This window comes from Portunus trituberculatus, chromosome 24, assembly GCF_017591435.1.
Source record: "Portunus trituberculatus isolate SZX2019 chromosome 24, ASM1759143v1, whole genome shotgun sequence".
Taxonomy (NCBI): domain Eukaryota; kingdom Metazoa; phylum Arthropoda; class Malacostraca; order Decapoda; family Portunidae; genus Portunus; species Portunus trituberculatus.
This window is the reverse complement of record NC_059278.1, coordinates 7,783,156-7,807,602: the sequence shown is the minus strand read 5'-3', so window position 1 is coordinate 7,807,602 and position 24,447 is coordinate 7,783,156. Positions and strand designations below refer to the sequence as shown.

General features: G+C 36.8%; 2 protein-coding genes across 9 annotated transcripts in view; one reads left to right on the top strand and one right to left on the bottom strand.

Annotated features, from left to right (window-relative positions):
* LOC123508078 (anillin-like) overlaps nucleotides 1-10,739 on the top strand; it is a 27,455-nt gene extending 16,716 nt beyond the window's left edge. For all 8 annotated transcript variants that reach the window (XM_045261508.1, XM_045261507.1, XM_045261506.1 and 5 more), the window contains 7 exons: nucleotides 1,945-2,100; nucleotides 2,213-2,339; nucleotides 2,528-2,736; nucleotides 2,922-3,104; nucleotides 3,783-3,977; nucleotides 4,077-4,249; nucleotides 9,666-10,739. In XM_045261508.1, the coding sequence (XP_045117443.1) occupies nucleotides 1,945-2,100; nucleotides 2,213-2,339; nucleotides 2,528-2,736; nucleotides 2,922-3,104; nucleotides 3,783-3,977; nucleotides 4,077-4,249; nucleotides 9,666-9,789 (1,167 nt within the window). In that variant the 3' untranslated portion in view covers nucleotides 9,790-10,739. The remainder of the gene's footprint in view (nucleotides 1-1,944; nucleotides 2,101-2,212; nucleotides 2,340-2,527; nucleotides 2,737-2,921; nucleotides 3,105-3,782; nucleotides 3,978-4,076; nucleotides 4,250-9,665) is intronic.
* Nucleotides 10,503-24,447, bottom strand: LOC123508483 (solute carrier family 10 member 6-like). Its single transcript, XM_045262244.1, is given in 9 exon segments — nucleotides 10,503-16,374; nucleotides 16,556-16,651; nucleotides 16,944-17,111; nucleotides 19,022-19,147; nucleotides 19,210-19,306; nucleotides 19,466-19,644; nucleotides 19,646-19,672; nucleotides 24,105-24,236; nucleotides 24,418-24,447. Coding segments are annotated over 9 exon segments (930 nt in total). The 3' UTR covers nucleotides 10,503-16,299.

The following is a 24,447-nucleotide window of genomic DNA, read 5'->3' as shown; positions in this document are numbered from 1 at the left end:
ACAAAACGCGCCCCACTCACTCCCCTACCCTTCCCCGCTTTTAGTTCAAAACAATAACAGCGTCAGCAGCAGCTCGTCTTCCCTCGCTCAACATGCCACCGAAATGCCCTGCAACCAGCCCTGCAATGTCATCTAGCATTGCTAAGAAGACCAGGAAGTCTCTTACTCAAGATATGAAGCTGATATCATTCACAGACACGAGAGGCAAGAAAACTAATAGCATTGCTCGCCACCATGGCTTGACTCCGTCTACTGTCTCTGCTATTTTCAAGTCAGCAGATTATTAAAAAGGCTGCTGAGACCGTATCTTCCTTGCAAGCTGAAAAAACCATCTGAACTCGTGAGTCTGCAGTAGATAAAATGGAAAGCCTTGTGGAAGTGTGGTACATAAGTTTAAGCAGTACATTGATGCGCCTTTCCCGCTCCACTCTCCCTCCCTTCATAAATTTAAGATCAACATTATAAAGTTACTTACATACATACATTAGTGTACATTATAGTGACTTAGTCTTAAATCAAACTGCTTAAATGTTTAACTTCATCATTTTTACTTTCATTAAACCTTTTACTGCACTATGATGCACTCTTGCTTTGTTTACTCTCAATGGAAGTTCAAGTCGGGGGTCAAACTTGTTATAATTGGTTCGCTTAACAAAAATTCACGCAACGAACGTTTTTAGGAATGTAATCCGTTCATTAAGCGGGGGTTGCCTGTACTGTATTGTCTAACCAAAACAAATATCTAACTGGCTTCCCTTAGTTGAGCTTAACAAACATATTGTTGGACAAACAATTAATTCATGCTACTGTGTCCTTGCCACTATGCCATGAACAACAGATTGTTAGTTCTGGTATTTGGTTCCTTTAAGTTTGCTTGCTTTGTGGAAAAGATGTTAAAATTTCCATGAAAATAACTATATCAACAATGTATTATGATGTTACTGAGTATGTTATATCATGCTATATAGTACAATAATGACACTTTGTCTAACTCAATTTTAGACTTGAAATACACTGTATTTTAAAATGTTCATAGCAGTGTTACTAGATAATAAAAAAAATTTTATTTGGACCAACTTTCAAAATTATGCATGTAGGATATTCAAGTCAATAGATGATTTTGAAAGTAACAATAATCCATTCTTTTCACCTGTATGCAAATGAGATTTACAATAATTTTAGCTCCAGTGATGTAGTGGCTTAGTTCTGAAAACTCCCCATTGGTGACATGGAGATGAGGAAAGGTACAGTAAACCCTCACTATAACGAACCAATTGGGGGGTAAGGCCTAATGTTATAACCGAAAGTTCATTGTATCCAAGGGTTGGTAAATCCATCTTTTATAATGACCTAAATTCGCTATATCAGATAAGTCGTTCGGTCATGCGTCAGGCCAGTCAATGCTGCCAAGCCCAGGAGTGCTTTGTTTACCTTCCCGAATTCCACAAGAATAAACTGTGATTACTGGACGAATGCTGGGTGTAGACTGAGGCAGCAAGCCGAGTGGGGCTGCAGGGCCATGTCACGAGGCTGTGTGACGCTAACCGCTCATCACGCGCCGAACCAAGTTTGCTACTTACTGAACCAAATTCGCTATATCAGAGGATTGGTCAGCCAGAATAATGCAGTTGTTATATCTGAAAATTGTTATATAGAGGTTCGGTATAGTGAGGGTTTACTGTATTTTAACTTCAATGGTAATTATAGGGGTGTTTGAAGGTTCTGACCAGTGTTATTGTAGTTAAGAAAGAAATGAAAGAAAAAAGATGGAAGCATTGGTGATTTTGTGATTTTTATATTTTGTAATAGATTGCAAAGTGAAGGTGGACAATAAAGTTTGTCTCAGGACAAATTTTTTATATCATATTTTGTTGCTTTGCAATTAATGGAGGTTTTAGTGTAGTGACCAAAAAAATTTTAATGCTTTCTTTCTGTCCTTACAAGGTGTTAGAGCAACAGCGTGTGATAGCTCAGGCATCTAATGCAGTGTCAGTAGTTCTTAAACGCCCAGAGCAGCAGGGCACCCCACAACATGTTGAGGCTGAGAAGCTCCTGCTTTTATCCAGCCAGAAAAGACAGTCAGCACTAAATGAAATCCAGGTAATTAAAACCACTAAATCAGAACATTATCAATTTTAATTGCCTCCACAAATCTAATATATTTATTCCTTTGCTTTGGTAAGTCATCACTTGTATTTTCTTTATTATACAGAGAATAAAAGCTGAAGGAGCTTTGGGTCAACAGAGTTGGGCAGGTGACGACACCTGTATGGGGTCAATCAGTATCAGCAACATAACAGTTCCACTTAAACATGAGTTTCTCCAGAGAGGAATGAAAGGTAAGTGATATTTTTGCAGTCTTAGAAGCACAGTCCTTATACACTTAGATATGCGAGTACGTATACCTATACCATGTTTTGCATGGATGTCTGGTTGATATTTTTGTGTAGATTGTTATTTTGTTGATTATTTCAAATTTAACATTGTACTGATTCTGGATAATTGGAATACATATCCCATATTTCAGGTAATGACTTGTATCATCTAATGGTCTTGGTGAAGCATAGGGAGCAGGTGATCTCCTCTCAGCTGATGACAACACCAGAGTGTGTAGTGGAAGGAGCTGTTACTTTCCCAAACCTCATCGCTCTCCACCACCTTACCTCAAATTTTAACATCACTCTTGAAGTATATGCTCTCAGCACTCAGGAGCCTCGCCAGTTGAATATGAAGAAGGTGCATCATTGTTTTTCCTAGTGTTATTGAAATCACCATTTCTTCCATCTTAAAGAATGGCTATAGCTTCCCAGTTCTGTATAGGTAATAGCAAATCAATCAATTAATGAAAATTTTTGTCTGCAGGATGCCTGTGTTTACAATTCTTTATTTGGGTGTTTAAAAGATTTGCTTAACATTCACAGGAACAGAGTCGCATGAAGCTGACTCCCCTAAAGAAGCTGCACAAGCATGAGTCTCGAACAGCTTCCCCATCTATCCAGTCTCCTGGTGGACCATTTGCTGTTCGCACGTCATCCTTTCAACTAGTTGGATTCACTCACCTTAACATGTCTACTCTTACTAGGAATGCCTGGACTCTTGAAATGGTGAATATGAATATGAATGTGCTTGTCTTTTTTAAGATTGGTGTATCCTATAACTATTCTATTTTGTTCATGTACCAGGTGCTGTAGACATTATTCATAGAAGAAATGAAGTTTTGAGTAGGCAAGAGGAGAGAGAACTAGGCTGCAGAATCTCACAAGATGTTTCTTTACAACACTGTTCCCTGTGCAGGGTGGAAGTAGTTTCTGGAGATGGGAGTTTGTTTTCCTTCATGCCTTTTCAGTAACTTAATAATGTTCTTCATTTCTCAATTAATCTAGATTCTAGGAATTTCTGGGTGGAGCCATGATGATCTCTGGCTAGTGAAAATCACAATGCAGTGATGAGACAGAGGGGATAGGGAAACAGTAGTGTGTGTGTTGGGTGAGGGAAAGGTGCACGTATTCACCTTGGAGTCTGGTGACAAACTGACTACTACTATTTTAGGAATTGGTTCAATGGCACCAGTGTCAGACATGCATGCGTATTGAGGGTAAACACCATTTTCCCTTATAGTCATCAAATTTACATATCAGTAATTCCATTTAGCATATTGAAAACAAATGATTAATGTTTTGTGATTGAAACCATGTATTGTGAGAAACGTATATTGCAAACATACGTATCACGAACTCAATCTAAACTTACAAAGTTTTCCATTGTACGTATTTGTATTGCAGGTGCCATATTCTTCTTCATTAGATGGACACTTGCTGATGCATGTGAACTGCAGCTTTGAAGGAGGTATTACAGAGCGTGGCTTCCTCACTATGTTTGAAGATGTGGGTGGGTATGGAGCATGGAATAGGCGATGGTGTGTGTTGAGTGGAATGCACCTACGTTACTGGAAGTACCCTGATGATGAAACCAGGAAGGTAGGTCCTTGAGTAATTTAGTAACATATCTGTTTCTACGTGAACCATCATTGTCCCTTTATTTAATAGGACAATATATTAATACTTTGTGATCTTCAGGAGGCATCAGGAAAACTGGACCTCCGTTCCTGCACAACACGACGTGTCGAACTGGTGTCTCGTGATATTTGTGCCCGACAACACACTTTCCAACTCACCCTTCTACGACCTGCACATCCAGGAGAAGAAACAAACTTAGTTCAAGAAGTGAAGGGATCTTCAGTTGTAACAAAGTATGTATATATATATATATACTTAGTCCACATCATTCCTCAGACCATATTATTCTACTTTTATCTTTGTCCAGTGCTTAATTTAAGAACTCTAAAGAATAATCACAGTAGAAGAGTATTCATACCACCCTTTCCTTCTCAAATTTCTTTGCATGCATTTAAATCTCTGCAAAAATTTCAGACATATCCTTCCCTTTCACAAATGTTTACTAGTCTGTCTATGTATGAGAACAAAGGGAATAGCCATGGGGGGTTCAACAGAGGAGTAGCTAACTCCTGCATTCCCCTGACCAGTAGACTGTGTTAAAATCTTAGTATACATAAATTGCTTTGCTACACACAAGGTATATTTGGTAAATTAGTGTTTCATATTCCTGTATTTATTTAAAGTCAACAAAGTGCTTTTAGTCTTAACTGTTTGATACTCTGGTTCTTAGAAATATACTGAACACATTTTGCAATACAGAAGGGTGATTTTAGAATATAATGATTGAACAAATCAAACACTGAAATACATATTGCCTGTCAAACAAAAAAGTAAAAGTTTAAAGCAATGGAATGTAAGTAGATAAGATGTGTTTCAGAAAGTGATGCTGTAAGGGATATGAGTTTCATCTTAAACTTCATTAAAAAGTGTACACTTAACATATTTGCAATACACACTTAGACATGCTGAAAAGGGACAGAAAAGTACTACTTGTGTGAGACTTTAACAGCAAAAATATAAATTGGGAAGAAATGAAAGTGAATGGTTATGCTGATCAATGTGCTGGCAATGGTAAATATATAGTGGACCAATGGGTGAAGGACTACACAAGGTACAGAGAAGAACCATCCATGCTTGATCCCCCACCCCACAAAAAAAAAAAAAAAAAAAAAAAAGAGAGAGAGAGAGATAAATCAACCATTAGATATCATAGCCCAATGGGGAAATGTGATCTTGTGGTTTTGGAAGTCAAATTGGAGGATTAGGAATTATTGAAATCCAAAGAGGGTCACAAACAAGGAAGATTGAATCACGCTAAGACAAATATTGAAGGATTAAGTAAATATTTTAGCAGTATTAATTGAAAGAAATCATGGAGAACAAAACAGTATCAGGGAAGAGAAATATGTCTAGAAGTACAAGGAGGGGGAGAAAAGATATGCTCCTGTATACAGAGTAAAAGAGAGCAAACACATGTGGTATAATGCTAGAAATGAAGACAATTGGAAACAATATAAAGAGGCTTATAATGAATATATTAGAATAAGAAGGGAGAAAGAGGAAGTTTAAAAGGGATGTAGTGAAGAGATATTAAGAGGCATTCAAGCTGTTTTGCAAGTATATAAATGGAAAGATGATGAACAGAGACCATTGATTAGTTAATTAAGGGAAATAAGATTTTTCTCTCTCTGTTAAGGCCTATAACGTCTGTAGGCACACTTGAAGAGTGTGTAGGAAGCACTGTTTAACTTCTGCCCATTTATGGCGCAGGCAATTTTATTTATAGTGGTACCTGTATTAGGGCCCATATCATCACCCAAGCTCATCTTGGGTGTAACCACGTAGAACCTGGGTATTATGGTGACATGTAGGTAACTTTAAACCACTCGACAAATGGCAAAGTGTTTTAAGGGTGTATGTGGTGGGATTTGAACCTACGCGTGGACATCTGCTCGATGCCACGCTCACCACTTTATCCACTTTAGGTAGGTGTTTAATATAGAATGAGATTTTATAGAGCTAAATGATGAAGTGACACAGGAAGAGTTAAAGAACATGGTGCAAAAACAAAATTTGCAAACTATTAGAGAAGCATGATATAAAAGCAATGGAGCTAGATAGAGTGTCAGGATGGACACAGAATGTAGACAACAGCTGGTGGAACTGATTTGGGATGTGATCAACATCTCTGATGGAAGAGAGAGTACCAAGGGAGTGTAATAAAAGCAAATACATGCCTATGTAGAAAGGAGGAAAAAGACCAGGTCCTTAATTTATAGACTAGTGTCATTGATAGTGTTGTGGGAAAGATCTGCAAAATTGTCATCAAAGAAAAGTGGTTGTAATATCTGGAGGAAAATATAATTATAAATAACTCCCAATTTCGTTGTAGAACAGGAAGAGCATGTATAACAAATTTTTGAAGTTTCTATATAAGAACAATAGGTGAGATACAAAGAAGAGATGGATAGATGGACAGTGTATTTGGGTATAAAAAAAAAAAAAGGCTTTTGACAGAGTATCACATGAAAATCTTATGGAAAAATAGAACACTGTAGAAATACAAGGAAGTAGCTGGATGAGGGACTACTTAGAGAGAGAAATGAGGACTGTTAAGAGACATCTTATCAAGTTGGAGCACAGTAACTAGTGGTTTACCACAGGGTTCAGTGCTGGCACCAATTATGTTCCAAGTTATTAAGAATATACAAGAGGGTTTGAGTAGCTACATACATTTGTTTACATATGATGCAAAACTATTGAGAGTAATAAAGAGCAATGAAGATTGTATGGAATTGCAGGGAAATATTGACAAGATCTGGGAATGAAGTCAAAAGGGGGGGGAAAAAATTAATGCTAAGAGGTGCCATGTGAAGAAAATGGATAAAATTAACAGAAGACTTACATGGAAATACAAAATGGGAGAAGAGATTATAATGGAAAAGAAAGACACATAAATGGGTTATTTGCTTCAACATAAGACACTAACAAATAGAGATGTACCGATACCAAAATTTTGGCCGATTCCGATACCAATACTGATACCACCTCATTGGACCGATACCCCGATACCACCGATACCGATACTACTACTTATAGTGATTACTGCACTGGACACCAGGATGAGTTGGTGGACGGCGAGCGTTATCAGATGGGAGGCTTTGTTTTGGGGGATGCTGTGAGTCCTTCTGAGAACGTTTGTGAAATAGGAGCAATTCTAAAAGCTTTTTAAAGCCATTTGCAAAGGTAAATTACTCAGTAATTGGAATGAATATCTTCTCAGTCTTCTGATTCTTGTCAGTTATTTTAAATTCTTACTTCTTACTCCTTTAGCGACTATTTGGTCTTGTACATTTTCATTGTTAATTTTATTGACGATATTTTGGCGATCAAGAATATTTTTAAAATTATTAAAATTGTAAAACAGACACAAAATATTAGCAAAAGAAACTCATTTTGTTGTGTATGTTTCTCTTTAATTAAATCTGACATCCTTTGATATTAATTCATTAGACATTAGTAGACCAATTCAGAAAAATGAGCTTTCACCTAATCTTTTCAATTAAATAGAAAAAGTTTAGTTTATTCTAAATTTCTAGTGTATTGCTATGATCTTAAATAATTAATATGCAACAAATTATACACAATGCACATGATTACAAAACAGAATCGTTACTTTCTTAGTTATGGAATTTTTACATCCTTAGGTTAACACAAGTAACTCAAAAATTAAACTTGCATTAAAATTAATATACATATATAATTCGAGCTTCCACCTATTCCAGTATGATATCTTGGAAAAGGCTACCACTAGCACTGTTAATTATAAATCAAATAAGAATATGCTGTTATTTACAATAATGCAAAATGCCTAACTATATATATATATATATATATATATATATATATATATATATATATATATATATATATATATATATATATATATATATATATATATATATATATATATATATATATATATATATATATATATATATATATACCAAATCATTTTGTTGGATTCTCAATATCTAAAGTCTGACATTCTTAGATTATAGTTAAAAAACATAAGCTTTTCACCCGTGTGAACTTTGTGTGGGTGGAGGAGCAGCGTCTGACTGAGAGACAGTGGTGACCGACTGTGTGACAGGATGCCGGAGTTCAGCCTATACGCGTTTCATACACGTCCAATTTAGAGGTTGTGGCTTATTACCACAGAAATCAGTATTCTATGACATACGGTAATCACCACGGAAACTTAATACGCTGTATTATATTAATTTGGTATCATCAGCATCTTATATCGAATATATCATTAAGTACTAAATTCTTTTTAGGTATCGGAAGTATCAGCATAAAATAAGCCGATACCGATACCCAAAAAATGGGCCGATACGATTCTGATACCAATGCATTGATACATCTCGACTAACAAATATCAGGATGGCATTTAATTACATGGATAAGAGTGCAATGAAAAAAATATCATAACCACTTTAAGACAGACTTGAATATGCAGCAGTGATGTGGTCTATACATGCAAAAGGATATCAAGAAGTTAGGAAGAATTCAATGGGTAGCTACAAGGATGGTGCCAGAGATGAAGGCCCTTACCAATGAAGAAAAACTGAAGGAAATGGAACTACCAACTTTGAAAGATAGACAGGAAAGAGGAAATTTAATAATGATGCATAACTTTATGGAAAAGATCTGGTAGCATTGATAGATGGAGATAGGCAGACAAGAGGACACTCCAAGATCATAATAAGTTAATGTTTGAGGAAAGTTTAATTTTCCACATGAATGGTGGATATCTGGAACAGCTTGAGTGAAGAAATTGTAACAGAAGATAATGTGCATATATTTAAAGAAAAGTTGGATAAAAGTAGATATAGAGACCGATCACTATGAACTCCACTTGAACCCTGTAATATACAACTAGGTAAATATATGCACCAAAAAAAAAAAAAAAAAAAAAGCCAAGTAGTATTGCAGGCTTACAATGTGATTTGTATAGCACTACCTATATGTCTAGCCTTATCTACTATGTGTGTATTTACATGCACATAGTGTGCCTGATTGCAAATCTACTTCATTGAAGAAAGCAAACAAGTATCTTACAAAATTAATGCTCTTAATATAATATTGGTGGTCTTGGTATACATAGTATGTGAAACTGGTGACTGGTGACTGCTTGCAGAAAGTTTTACGGGCATACAGTTTACTTATGTATGGCATAAGAGAATAAATTAACATTGTAACATTTTATATAATCTAGAGATTGTATTGAATGTGTTAAATACCATTCCTCTTTTTTTTTTTTTTTTTTTTTTTTTTTTTTTTTTTTGAGTAGGCAAAATTGTGTAACATTCAAGACAATACTAATGACAAAGTCAAGTGTGTTAACTCAGAAATTACATCAGAAAATTAATTAATTAGGAAGCACTGGGACAACTGTAACCATAGTTTAAATTATAAATATTAATGTCTTAGTTACATTGATAATAAGCAGTGAACAAGGAATCACCCTCCTTGAATTGGTCTTAATTTGCATTTATATTTTTAGAAAAATTTTAACTTTTAAAGATAAAAAAAAAAAAGTTTCATTGTATGTTTTCATTAACATTCACCCATTGCTTCATTTTTTATTTAAGTATCATCTAAATAGTGGCTTGCACATTACATTTCCATACTTGATCATTTCAGGATGCTGTTGTCTGCAGACAGCAAGGAGGAGCGAATGGTGTGGTGCAACAAGCTTAACAAGGCACTGGCTAACATAAGAGCCTGGGACCCTGATGCAATGCAGCCCCAGGACTACCAAGTCTAAATAAACATAGTACATATTTTACTTCTATAATATTTGTACATTATATATATATATATATATATATATATATATATATATATATATATATATATATATATATATATATATATAATTACTTGCACGAGTAACTACAATGACTTGGTTAATCTGAACTCACAGTTAATACGCTTAGCTTTACACAGCCTTTTTATTGTAGTTTTATAAAATATATCTATAAATCTATATATATATATATATATACATATATATATACAATATAATCATAACTTGATACTGATCCATGTCACAGAAGTATTTTATATAACACATAATTGTTGATATATTATGACAAACAAGAATTAGAATTAAGGTCATCCTGTTAATATAGTAAGGAGTGAGATGCCATGTACATATAAAGGATTAACTATTTTAGTAATTAAGCTACTAAAGTGTTAAAGAATACACAAGACAAACACTTCTTGCCATTCTCTATATACAATAACCTTTCTAGCTTTAACCATCTAATAAACATATAGATACTAATGCTGTCTCCTTAAAAAATGCAGGATTGCTGAGACAAGGCACATGAACTTCACATTCATAATCCACACCACTCTCTTACCCCATTGACCCCCAGAGTAGGGAAAGAACTCCTGCTCTCACTTTATGCACCATCTATCATAACTAAATAACTTTCATTCCTGTAAATTTTTTTTTTTTTTTTTTTTTTTTTCTGCCATGCTTAAAAATATGAATGCCATCAGAATATGTTACTCATTTTCATTAGTCTAGCCTAAAGTATTACATAGTGGGAATACAAATGCAGGTCCTTTTTAGTTCTATCTGTTACCTAACTTGGCAATAGAAATGTAGTGAGGATTATTTTTATACTTGATTTTACTAATGTGGATATGCCTTGTTTTGTATTGGCCTTCTTGATTCTGTCTTATTCAATAAAATACTAGAATTTTTGTGTGTCTATGAATAAAGTTGGAGGTGTGTACTCTGATAGGGCTTGATAAAGATAAATGCTTTGTTGTGAAGAGATCACGAAACTGCATGAGAAGGAACCACCATGCCAGTGGAAGAGCTAAAAATCAGGAAGGTTCATGGATACATAGAAGAAGTATGTGGATGATGGGTGTAAAAGGAGACATAGTTGAGATGGGTAATTTACCATGATGATTCCTAATGGGAACAGTCAAAAGATCCCAAAATGTCAAGACAATCTTTAAGCCTATTATTTTACTATTTAAATATAAATACTGCTACAGGTTTGCCAAGGCATGTCATTACATTTGATCATTAGTGATAATTAGTTGATTTAGTGGAGAGAATTCATTAGAATTTATATGAAAAATACTCGTGTGCCTATACCTATTTGTATATGAGAACTGAATTTTTCTATAATAGGAAGAGGCAGTACAAAACAATAATCCTTTCCATTGAGTTGTATTGGATCAAGTGCTCTGAATATTCCAATGACTGGTAATCATTGAACATTTCCCTGTCTCACAACTCTGGGTAGTCACAGTCTGCCATCAAGAAACAACTCTACATGCACTTAATGCATACACCCTTAACTCAAAATTTCATGGCAACTCCTGCAACAGCCTTGCAATCCATGCTTTGAGAGGGGATTACAAATCTCACACAGGTCAGACTGTTCTGGTATTGACACCTCCATTCAACTTTTTCTTTATTAAACCTATGCAGTGTTGGTGGCTTTAGATCTAATTTTCAATATGGAGCACCACCTCACTTCTAAACACCTTTTCCTCACTATAACACATGTCTTAGACAACTGAGAATAGCCCTTTTTCCTGTTACCTCTTACTGTCAAATTCGTCTTTACTTGTATAAGTAGTACCTATCTGTTAGTTAAGTAACCTGGTAACTACTCGTATAGGTCAGCTTGACCAAAGTTTCAGAGCCAATCCTAGGGTTGATAACATGCAGAGTGGTTTCCAGTATGTATTATCAAGGTACAAGTCCTTGTACAGTCCATATTCACAATCTTGCACAGAGTAATCCTGCCTGTGTCACTGCTGGACTCTGACTGCCCTATCCTGTCACCCTTCCTACTTCCTGACCTCATCTGCCTTACTGCACCAACAAGTGGTTCGGCTATATCAATCTAACTATTTGAGCTCGTACAAGAATGTAGTTACATGAATGCAACTAGGCAGTATATGTGATACCTACTTTATCTTCACTTTCAATCCAAAGCTAGATGTGTATCAGTGTAAAGACTCCACTTGCTTTTATGGCCTTGTTCTTAAATCTTGCAAGTTTTCTAATGTCTGGCTACAAACTCCAACTATTAAATTTTTTTTGCTTAATTATTAAAGTTACAAAGTTAAATAGATCCTAACTCCCCTATTGAAGAAATTCCCATTCTTGGGGACTTCAATATTCACCAGTTTTGAATCTCTTCTCCATTGACCAATCTGGTGAAAACCTTTAACTTTTCTATCTTTCATGATCTAGAGCAATTAATGCAACAATCACCCTATTTGTATCCTAGAATGTCTAGAGGTTCACCAAACATTCTTAACATTTTTCTAACTTTACAGTCCTATTAACACAACAGTGGAGGTGACTTATGGCACCTAGCCAAGAATATGTATCTCATAACTACTTTTTCATCCTTATTTCAATTTGATGGCACCATTGCCATCTTGTCTTGAAAGCTAAAGTCTGCTCAGACTTGCTAAAACTGACTTGGGGTTTGTTTCTTTTCTTTACCTCTCAAATTACTTTGTGCAACCATAACATTTTTTACAGTGATGTTTTCTATACCCTTGCTGGTCTTAATCCCTGAAAGGCTTATGACCCTGATAGAAGCCCTCCTATCTATTGTTTTCTGATGCTGAGCCTTTGTGCTTGTACCTTACCTAATCAAACTCTTCCAATTGTCTAGTAATCTCTACCTCTCCTTTGTGCTGGAAGTTTGCCTACATTTTTGTTTTTATAAAACAGTAATAAGTTCTAATCCCACAAATTACTGTCCTATTGCATTGATTTTTTCCCTCTAAAGTCTTAAGGTCTCAATAAAAAGATTCTTAAATATCTATTACTTTGCAACCTTATGTTTGATTACCAGTATGGGCTCTGTTGAGGTCACACTACTGGTGATCTGGCTTTCCTTACTGTGTCTTAGTCACCCTTTTTTTTAGGGATTTTGGTGAAATTTTGTTACCTTAGACATATCAAAAGCTTTTAATGAAGTTAGTACACAGCTTTTGATTTCCAAACCATCTTCCTGCAGATTATATCTAATTGCATCTCAAATTTTCTTTCTGCTGTAATAGATAGTCACTTGTTCTAAGCCTGTTACCAGTGGTGTTTCAGTGTTCTGTCCTGTCAAATACTCTTCATATTATTTGTAAGTGGTTTTCTAAACCAAACCTCTCCATTTGTATGCTAATGACACCACTCTAATTTTCCACATCTTCTCATAGATGTTTAACACTTCAGGAATTAAACATCTCATATAGGAAAGCCACAAAATGTATTAATGATCTCTTAAGAATTTTTGATTGGGACAGCAATATTGGTTTTATTTAATATCTCAAAAAATCAGTTGTCAATCAACTCAGCATATCCTTCCAGATAACTTTCCTCTTTTTCAATGACACTCTATTGCTTAACTGAACATCTTTGGTCTGTCTTAATTTAACCTAAACTGGAAACTACATCTCAACTGGAGATAAAACAACTAGGAATTCTGAGTCATCACTATTTTTCTCATCTCTCAGCTGCTAACTTTGCCCATGGGTGAAATATGTTTAACATATATGGGAAGATTCTATTCACATCACACTTTAGACAAGAAATGAAAAATACTGTCTGATCAGTTCCTCTAAGTGACAGTCCTCATCTCTGCTGCAAAGTTGCTCTCTTGTCATCTACTGTTTTCATGCTAACTACTCTCCTTATCTAACTACATGCCTCCTTTTCTGCAGTCTCGCTGCACAAGACTTTCTTCTTTCTCTCAGCTTTATTTTCTCCATCTCTCAAATGAAGCAGTAAAGCAGTATTTTCTAATGTCCCTTTTTCTGGTAAGCTGAAACTGCCTACTACTGTATTTCCTCCATCTTTTGAACTGAACTCTTCTCAAGAGGGAGATTTCTAGAGTCAAGACTGTTATCCTCTTATTTGATTTTTCTAACTTGAATTACTTTTTCTCTCAAAAATTTTGGTTGCCCTTGGCAAGTGGCTCCTGTATTAAAAAAAAAATTATGACTGAGCCATCCTTTGACATCTACACAATTTATTCAGAATTTTTATATGAAAGTATTCCATGGAATATACACCATGATCAATAGAGGACATGATGTAATTAGTGATGAAAATCCCTGAAAGGTGTTAGTGTAGTGTCCAAGGCAATCAATCCACAGAACAGAAGAGCAAAAGACTATGTAGTAATTGCTTTATTGAATTTGTTCCAACCTGTATGCTCAAAACTGTCTGCATAATCCAAGACAATAATACAACTGTGCAGTTCACAACATCACAGATAACAGTAGACCACACAGGTAAACAAATACAAATGACCACAAATAACACTCACAACATTTCTGATGCCAGCTTTACTGAAGAATACTAGAACTAGTCCTGCAAGAGATGTATAACTCCAGTATCTCATCCATAATTTGATAGTTGATATAATTTTAATCCTAACTAAGTTGACACCAGCCGTTGCCTCCTTTACATAACCCTATGACAGACCATTTATATAAACACACCATCCCTTGAAAGAATGGTCTAATAAGTAAACAGTCATAATGAAATCATCAACCAGCTTAACAACCGGTAATTAATACAAAGTCAAAATAGAAAGAATTGTTGATCACATACTTTAAAGTATAACTCATATGAAGGTGATAGAAATAAGAAATAAATATGTACAATAAAAGTTACAAACACTTTCAGTCATACAGAAACCAGGTGAGATGGGCAGCCTTGTACACCAAGTCCAATAAAGGAAGCACATTCCTGGCTAACAGGCTGGAACCTCACCTGAAGCTTAACCCCTTGAGTATCATGATGCATTTCCATATTCATTCTGCTTACTATTTGGTGATTTTATACAACTTCAGAAACTTATGTGGGGGACTAAAACAGTGAAGACTGTGGTCATTAATATTCTGACCTCCATGGGCCCTTCCTAATGTCAATAAAATGGTCTAATCATACACAAATCTAAAGGTGAAAATGTGTCCCAGTATTGAAGGGGTTAATACTTAATACTTTCTATGTTGGCACAGACCTCTACAGCCCACCTTTCACTTCCATAAAGCATTCTCTTTCATAATCAAACAATGCATTTTAGTAAAGTTGCTTACAATACCAGAAAACAAATACATTACCTAGAAAATTTATGTAACAAATATACATACAGTGGACCCTTAGACATTGAACTTACTGTACATAATTTGTTCCAGAAGCTGGGCTGTTCCATGTCCGAATTGTTCTAAGTCTGAAATGGTTTTCCCCATAGGAAACAGTAAATAATTCTAATCCATTCCAAGAGCCCAAATTTTTACTTATATAAATAAGAACTGAACTATGTAACATCAATATTATTTATCTTTTGGTGGAAAGCTTCATGGCAAGTGTCACTTAACTAGGTATCAAGAATATACTGGGAGGTGGCAGCACTACCATTAGCATAGTCAGTTAGCCTTATGTGGATTCTTTGTTTAACGTCCGTTACACCTAGTCACTACAATAGTTAAGAAATATTTTTGTTAGTTACGAGACCAGTGTACTTATATGAAATGTTACTTAACCATCCTACCTGGTTAAGTGACTCTGGTCAAATGAAAACCTGGTCAAATGTCCTGATCCCAGCTGGGAATAGGAACAAGGCAACAAAACAGAATAAAAACAAAGTGGGAACTGATATTTACCTCCTGCCAACAGTGCTAGCATCATCTGGATTTGGTGAATTTGGCTGCCTTTGGGTTGTTCCAAGTCCAAAATTTTTTCCATCTCCAAGGGTAAAAATTATTAACATTTTTTCTCCATGTTCAAATTGTTCAAAGTCTGATGTGTTCCAAGTCCGAGGCTTCACTGTACATATGTACCAAAAATTATATAGGGAAAAATGACAAATAACATTGGAATCAAATAGCTGTGACGACTGTAAAAGAAAATTAAGGAAAGGTACGGTGACTAAAGAAACTTAATATGATACATAATCATATAACAGTTAGAGCCTCTTGATATAAATTGGGTGACATAAATAAATATATATCTAATTTATGGAGATGGTGAATTACAAACCCACATCGCAACATCAGATTTGTTAGGACTAGAGTACAAATAGAATGCACAAGAGGACCCAAAAAACATTTCATGGTGCTTTCATTCAGAATTTTTGCTGTTCTTGGATAATACATACATACATACATATACAGGACTGAGAGGAAGTGAAATCTTATCTTCATTAATTCATTTAAAAGGGAGTGCTTCCTCATGTTAATGGAGAAAATAATACATTAGATGACGAAGGTCTCTTGCTCAGCAGAGATAGGTTCCAGTTGGTTTGAATGTACTGGTAGGTATTTTTTGTTTCTTGCAGAACCTCTTGTATATCTGGTAGGCAGAAATAACCATGATGGCTTCAGCCATCAAGAAGATTGCATACAGCATGGTACATTGAGAAACTTGACTCTTTGCATGAAGACAGAAAGAGGTATCACATTTAGCGAAGACAATATTCACAACAAAGGCTAAGCTGTGTCTAAAATGTTACTGTTAATGCTAGTTTATTTACCTCTATGTTTGTAAAGCTGAGAAGGATGATGCTAATTGCAACAGACATATTTTGGCTGCTGGTCTCTATGTCAATAGTGCGTGCAATCTTGTTGTTCTGAAACAAGCATGTTATACGTCATAAAATAATGACCCAATGAAAGAAAAAGACGAGGATCCACACCAGGATTGTAAGATATCTGAAATGGAAAAGTTGAGACACAGAGAGCAAGCATATGCATTACAGAAAAGAGACAAAAGATATCCAGTAAAAGTCAACATTCTATTATCTCTCTTCTGAATTTACTAGATGATATGCAATATATACTGAGCACTGAAATATATAGAGGTGAATGCTGAAGTAGTAGTCTATATATACAAGGCAAGTGTCACTGGTGTGGATTTCATACCTGACAGGTTAACTTGGCCAAGAGGAAAGCAAATATGAAGCCAGTGGATGGAAGAAGCATGGCAGTTACATAGAGCAGTGGGGGAGCCATCATAAAGATTTTCCAGTATAAGATGAGCCAGATGATGAAGCCAGCGATCACACCAACCCATCCAATCAAACCCGATACCTGTCAAAGATAGGACACTGATTGTGGATTGGAGAGAGCCAAAGCTTACATATAGGATCATGCAGGGGCATTTCTTGGGAATGAAAACATTGGGGGCTGAGCCCAGACCCTTAGAGGGAAGTCTAGGGGATCCTTCCTAAGAAAAAAAAGCTCTATTTCTGTGCTTTCTTTAGCCTTGTGGTGACGTAAAAATCTGTCCAAATTAAATTAAATTATATGATATTGATAGAAGCATCATCCTGTGTTGCATTCATGAAAATGGGAAACTACAACTTCTTTACTCTTTAGTGGCTTTTTAATGTACAGTTCTGTTATATTTCTTCTTAAATTGAATGATTCAGGGCTAAAGAAAAAACATCCAGGGCTAAAGCCCCAGATGTCCAGACCAGGCAATGCCACTGGGATCATGGCAGGTTGCTCCAATCCTTCAATCCCACATACTAAAACAGATATCCTTGTACAATGGAACCTTAGTTGCCAGGTGTCTCTCTTTCTGAACAAACTGGTTGCCAAACAAAATCTTGAGCTCAAAATTACCCCAATTGTCATACCATAACTCAGTGAACAATCCACAGGAGTGTCTACAGCCAAATCAACTGGCTGATTTCTTGCCAAAATACTGCTTGACTCAGCACACACCCCATGCTCCCTGCAGTATCTATCCTCTCGTCTAATAAATGCTTTTGTGCGCCTCTTAGCTGGAATAAACAAAGGATCATTATTGCTAGAGTAACAGCATCTAACTGACAGCATGACAACATATGCTGACCTTCATAATGATGTTTATCATGCATCACTAGCTGTCCTGGAATAGATGAGGTGCTTCTGTACTGTGATAAGCTGTGATGATGTCAATAGCCAATATGGCAGTGATATAGTGGATAAGGTGATGAGCATGGGATCGGGCAGACTTCCATGCGTAGATTTGAATTCCACCTTGTATCACCTTGATACTTTACCATTTCTTGAGTGGTTTAAAATTACCTACATGTCACCATGATACCTAGGTTCTAGGTGGTTGCACCAAATATGCACTTGGGTGGTGATATATGGGCCCTAATATGGGTACCAATATAAATAAAATTCCCTGTGCCACTAACGAGATGGAAGCTTAATAGCACTTCCAATACTCTTCAAGTTACCTACAGGTGCTGCAGGCCAGGACATAAAAAAATAATAATAATAATAAAATAAATAAAACAACATAATAAAGAATAATAAAAAAATAAATAAACATCTTGTGAAATATCTTGACTTCAGACTTGCCATACCAGCAAAACATCTTAGAAATGATTTATAAAGCATTCCACATTTGTAATAAAGTTTTTATTTTGTTTTTCTTTGTGTGGGTGGAACAGTATGTATAGCAAGTCTCAGTAATCACAAGATTTTGTGAGAATTTTGTTTGGAGTGCCAACTTGGCTATTAATGTCACCATAGTTGATCACAGCACACCTAGGGATGCACAATAAACATCATCAAGATCAGCTTATATAGTCTTGTTGTTATTTAGATGTGACTATAGCATTACTGATAATTCCAGTTGAATAGCTTACAAAAGTGTATGATGAGGATACATAGGTGCTACAGGGAGTCGCTAGTCGCTCTCTCAAATGCACCCCTTGAATCCAGGAACAGATTTATCTATTTTACATTGCATGATTCTTATGGGAAAAAGGCTTCAGTTTTTTATTTTGGCTTATAAATGGCCTTCAAAAGTTAATTAAGTTCGAAAACTGAGGTTCTAGTGTATTCCATTGAAGACAGTCATGAGCCTTAGTGGTGACCTCTGACCAGGACTAAATATGTGACAGACTTCATAGTTTGCACCTATGTGCTGTAGGATCAGCCTGAGTGTATATTTGCCTCTGAAAACTACCACATTCTGACCTGCAACAGGCGGTACTTACTCGAGTGATGATTTCTGCTGCCCGCTTGCAGAAGTACCTCACTGTCATGCCCACAATGACTAGTGTAGTAATGATGGCGAGAGATGTCATGATGTTTGTGAAGGGAATTACAAACGAGTTGTCTCTCTGCCAGTAACTGGTGTAGTGATGATGGCGAGCGATGTCATGATGTTTGTGAAGGGAATTACAAATGAGTTGTCTCCCTGCCAGTAACTGCCATACAGCCAAAGGTTGAAGGGCATCCCTCCAAAGGCGAGCACAGACGAGCACACTGTCATCATAATGCTGTAACAGTAACAAGAATAGCTGCACCCATGGAATTATTGAAGTGCCCAGTGACTCACATATGATATACTGCCTTACTCATGAAATGGATTGCTGCAGGGAGGAGCAATAGAAAAAGACTAATTGGGGACAGCAAATGGTCGAATTATCGCAACTCACCTGAGTGCCAGATCGCCATCAACCCAAAAGGTAAAGAAATTAGAAAAGGATCCACCAGGGCAACAGGAAATAATAAGGACTCCCAGTGCCTCATACAGCTGCAACTTGAATAATAGACTGAGGCAGAAACCAATGGCAGGTAGTACTGCAAACTGTCCCAACATGCTGATCACTGCCCCCGATTGGTTGCTTGGTGTGCATCCACAGCTAGAAGAGAGTATATAAGAACATAAGAAAATGAGAGAAGCTGCAAGAGGACATCAGGTCTACACATGGTAGTCCCTGCATATACAAGTATATGCATACTTACTTATTTCCATGTACCATATCCATGCATATATTTGTCTAATCTTCTTTTAAAACTCCCTATTGACTTAATTAGCATAAATAACCTGATTAATGAGTCCTTTCCATTTATTAGCCATTACATTAAAGAACAAGTTCCCTTCCAATTCTTTCTTAAACTTAAATTTCTCAAGCTTAAACCCATTATTTCTAGTTCTATCCTAGCTATTGACTCTAAGAATTTTGCTTATGTTCTCTTTGCTATAACCAATACACCACTGAAAGACTCAATCAGGTCTCCTCTTAAACTATGTCTCTCTAAAGAATGCATATTCAACTGCTTCAAATTCATTTTGAAGGGAATATCTCTCACCCTGTGTATCCTTTTAGTCATTCTTCTTTGCAACTAATTCTAAGAGACCCACATCTTTCCTATAATGTAGGGCCCAGACTTTACGGCATCATCTAGATGTAGTCTGACCAATGCCATAACTATAATAAAGTGCAAACGCAATACTCGAACGTCTAAATAATAGAACTTTTCAATAGTCGAACGCAAAAGTTCGACTTAGGCGTTTTCAGTAGCACTTTGCAAAAGGCGAACGGTCCTAAAAGCGTTCGCCCCAAAGGCTAAGGCTAACGCTTTTCAAGATACGTTCGCTTGTGTTAGCTCTTAGAGTCACGTGATAATGAACACTTACGCTGATTGGCTGTGAGACGAGTTGCCAACTTTGTACGTTATAAATCAATAAAAAAATACTATTATGAGGAGCATGAAGATATGATTAATATTATCATGTAAAGGAAATACATTTAGTAACTGTTTACTGATATTGAAATTCATAAAAATTCTCCTTGCAGTTTGAATTAAATGAAAACAGAGTCTTGCACTCTCGAGACATCTGGGACTACGCACTCTGGATGGACCACGGTTCACACGTCTTGTTCACGCTAATCATTTCAAAGCTTGTGACTCCGACTTTGATTTTCAGTTACGTGAGAATCTCGTAGGTTACGCATTATCTAAGCACATTAATTGTAAAATATAAATATGATAGGATATTTGCACTGTTGCTTGATAATGACATAAGGTTATAGCAATATTGCGGAAGATTTGGGTATATTCTTTAATGGTGGTGCTCTGAAAACTTTGGGCGAACGAACACACAACATCATGGCCTCTTTGACAGTGCAATAATTTGAGGAATCCACAGCAAAATGTTTCTGCCAATGTAACTACTGAATGACAAGCAGTCACTAGTGGTGTAACGGCTTATCTGGCATATTGTGTATTAATGGATACTGGGTATATTACCTGTAATACCTTATAAAGTAGGAAAATGAGGGAAAGTGATACATACCTTTGATCTTAAGGGCTCTATTCACCACTGTTATTTGGTCTCAACACCGCCATAGGCGCTCACGTTTTATAAAATAATTTAGTTAATCTTTTTAAAGGTCCGTTTCACGTACAAACACGAAACTCACATATGTAGAAGGCTTGGTGACCTTGCCGTAAACAAAAAAATATTTGAGCCGCAAGCGTCTAGTTTGGCCGTCATAGCACTTGAGAGTTCCGGGAAGTAGGAAGTTTTCTAAGTCCAGCGAGCTCTGCACCAATCAAGAGTAAACACTGAAATGATTTTCAATTGTTTATAACAGATTTGTGGGTATCGGCATATAAGGATTTCATGGTATCTATAGGGCTATTCCCTCCAATCACGCGCTGCCACTTCGAGAGGCATAACGTTATCATTTTTTAGGTTCCTTGTTAGCACTAGGTTAACACCCTAACGGGGGTTCACTGGGAGCTGCCTCCCCCCCTCCGTATAGGTTAGCTTAGGTTAGGTTATGATAGGTTAATGCCCTAGTGTGGGGGGTCCAGGGGAGACGCAGACCCCACAATTAGGTTACATTAGGTTAGGTTATGTTAAATTAGGTTAATGCCCTAGCGGAGGGGTCCAGGGGGGGGGCTAAGTTACATTAGGTTAGTTTAATGCCCTAGCAGGCGGGGTCCAGTTAGGTTACATTAGAAATTAGGTTATGTTAGGTTAGATTAGGTTATGCTTGGTTAGGTTAGGTTGGAAAAACTTGAAATATTATGGAAAATTTCCGTAGTTTTTTTTTTTAATGCTCATATTGCGCTTATTTTCCTCACCAAAACCCCGATTCCCCACAGGCCCCAAGCTTGTTTGGGGGGATGGAGGAAGGAGGGACAGACTTGTTATAAAGAATTACCAACAGTTTTTTTTTACACTTAACAGATTTACCTGTGACGTCTGTGACAAGATGTTTTTGAACAAGGTAGACGCGGATCTGTGCTACAAAAATCATTTGGACATGTGCATCCAGCCCCTGCCGCGTGTACCAGGACCGTCAGAAAATATTCCCTGCAAAAATTAAATGTGTAGTGTTTTATTTGAGCTTTGCCTTCAATTATCCCATTCCCATAATAATATCTTTATATTACGGTGGAATGAGGCTGTACGTCTCAGCTACGTCTCAGCTTGGCGTGATCCTGCGACTAAAGAGTACAATAGTTTTTCCGGCGAGCGACGAGGGAAATTCGTCTGGCAGTGTTACTATCGTTTTCAGTAGCAGCGTTCGCGTGTAAAGCGAACGCTTCTGGACCGTTCGCCTTTTGCAAAGTGCTACTGATCCCTCGAATAACATTAGGCGTTTTCAGTAGCACTTTGCAAAAGGCGAACGGTCCAGAAGCGTTCGCTTTTACACGCGAACGCTGTTACTGAAAACGATAGTAACTGCCAGACGAATCTCCCTCGTCGCTCGCCGGAAAAACTATTGTACTCTTTAGTCGCAGGATCACGCCAAGCTGAGACGTACAGCTGAGTCCCTGCGTACAGCCTCATTCCACCGTAATATAAAGATATTATTATGGGAATGGGATAATTGAAGGCAAGGCTCAAATAAAACACTACACATTTAATTTCTGCAGGAATATTTTCTGACGGCCCTGGTACACGCGGCAGAGGCTGGATGCACATGTCCAAATGATTTTTGTAGCACAGATCTGCGTCTACCTTGTTCAAAAACATCTTGTCACAGACGTCACAGGTAAATCTGTTAAGTGTAAAAAACTGTTGGTAATTCTTTATAACAAGTCTGTCCTCCTTCCTCCATCCCCCAAACAAGCTTGGGGCCTGTGGGGAATCGGGGTTTTGGTGGGAAAATAAACGCAATATGAGCATTAAAAAAAAAACTACGGAAATTTTCCAAAATATTTCAAGTTTTTCCAACCTAACCTAACCAAGCATAACCTAATCTAACCTAACATAACTTAATTTCTAATGTAACCTAACTGGACCCCGCCTGCTAGGGCATTAAACTAACCTAATGTAACTTAGCCCCGCTCGACCCTCCGCTAGGGCATTAACCTAATTTAACCTAACCTAACCTAATGTAACCTGTGGGGCTGAGTCTCCTGGACCCCCCACACTAGGGCATTAGGCTATTATAACCTAACCTAAGCTAATCTATACGGAGGGGGGGAGGCAGCTCCCAGTGAACCCCCATTAGGGTGTTAACCTAGTGCTAACAAGGAACCTAAAAAATGATAACGTTATGCCTCTCAAGTGGCAGCGCGTGATTGGAGGGAATAGCCCTATAGATACCATGAAATCCTTATATGCCGCTACCCACAAATCCCTGTTTATACCCACAAATCTGTTATAAACAATTGAAAATCCTTTCAGTATTTACTCTTGACTGGTGCAGAGCTCGCTGGACTTAGAAAACTTCCTATTTCCCGGAACTCTCAAGTGCTATGACGGCCAAACTAGACGCTTGCGGCTCAATTATTTTTTTATGTTTACGGCAAGGTCACCAAGCCTTCTACATAATGTGAGTTTCGTGTTTATACGTGAAACGGACCTTTTAAAAGATTAACTAAATTGTTTTATAATACGTGAGCGCCTATGGCGGTGTTGAGACCAAATAATAGAGGTGAATAGAGCCCTTAAGATCCCAGGTATCACTTCCCCTGTCACATTTTCCTACTTTATAAGGTATTACAGGTAATATACCCAGTATCCATTAATACACAATATGCCAGATAAGCCGTTACACCACTAGTGACTGCTTGTCATTCAGTAGTTACATTGGCAGAGACATTTTTGTTGTGGATTCCTCAAATTATTGCACTGTCAAAGAGGCCATGATGTTGTGTGTTCGTTCGCCCAAAGTTTTCAGAGCACCACCATTAAAGAATATACCCAAATCTTCCGCAATATTGCTATAACCTTATGTCATTATCAAGCAACAGTGCAAATATCCTATCATATTTATATTTTACAATTAATGTGCTTAGATAATGCGTAATCTACGAGATTCTCACGTAACTGAAAATCAAAGTCGGAGTCACAAGCTTTGAAATGAGTAGCGTGAACAAGTGTGAACCGTGGTCCATCCAGAGTGCGTAGTCCCAGATGTCTCGAGAGAGCAAGACTCTGTTTTCATTTAATTCAAACTGCAAGGAGAATTCTTATGAATTTCAATATCAGCAAACAGTTACTAACTGTATTTCCTTTACACGTTAATACTTATCATATATATCTTCATGCTCCTCATAATAGTATATTTTATTGATTTAAAACTTACAGAGTTGGTAACTCGTCTCACAGCCAATCACCGTAAGTGTTCGCTATCACATGACTCTGAGAGCTAACACAAGCGAACAT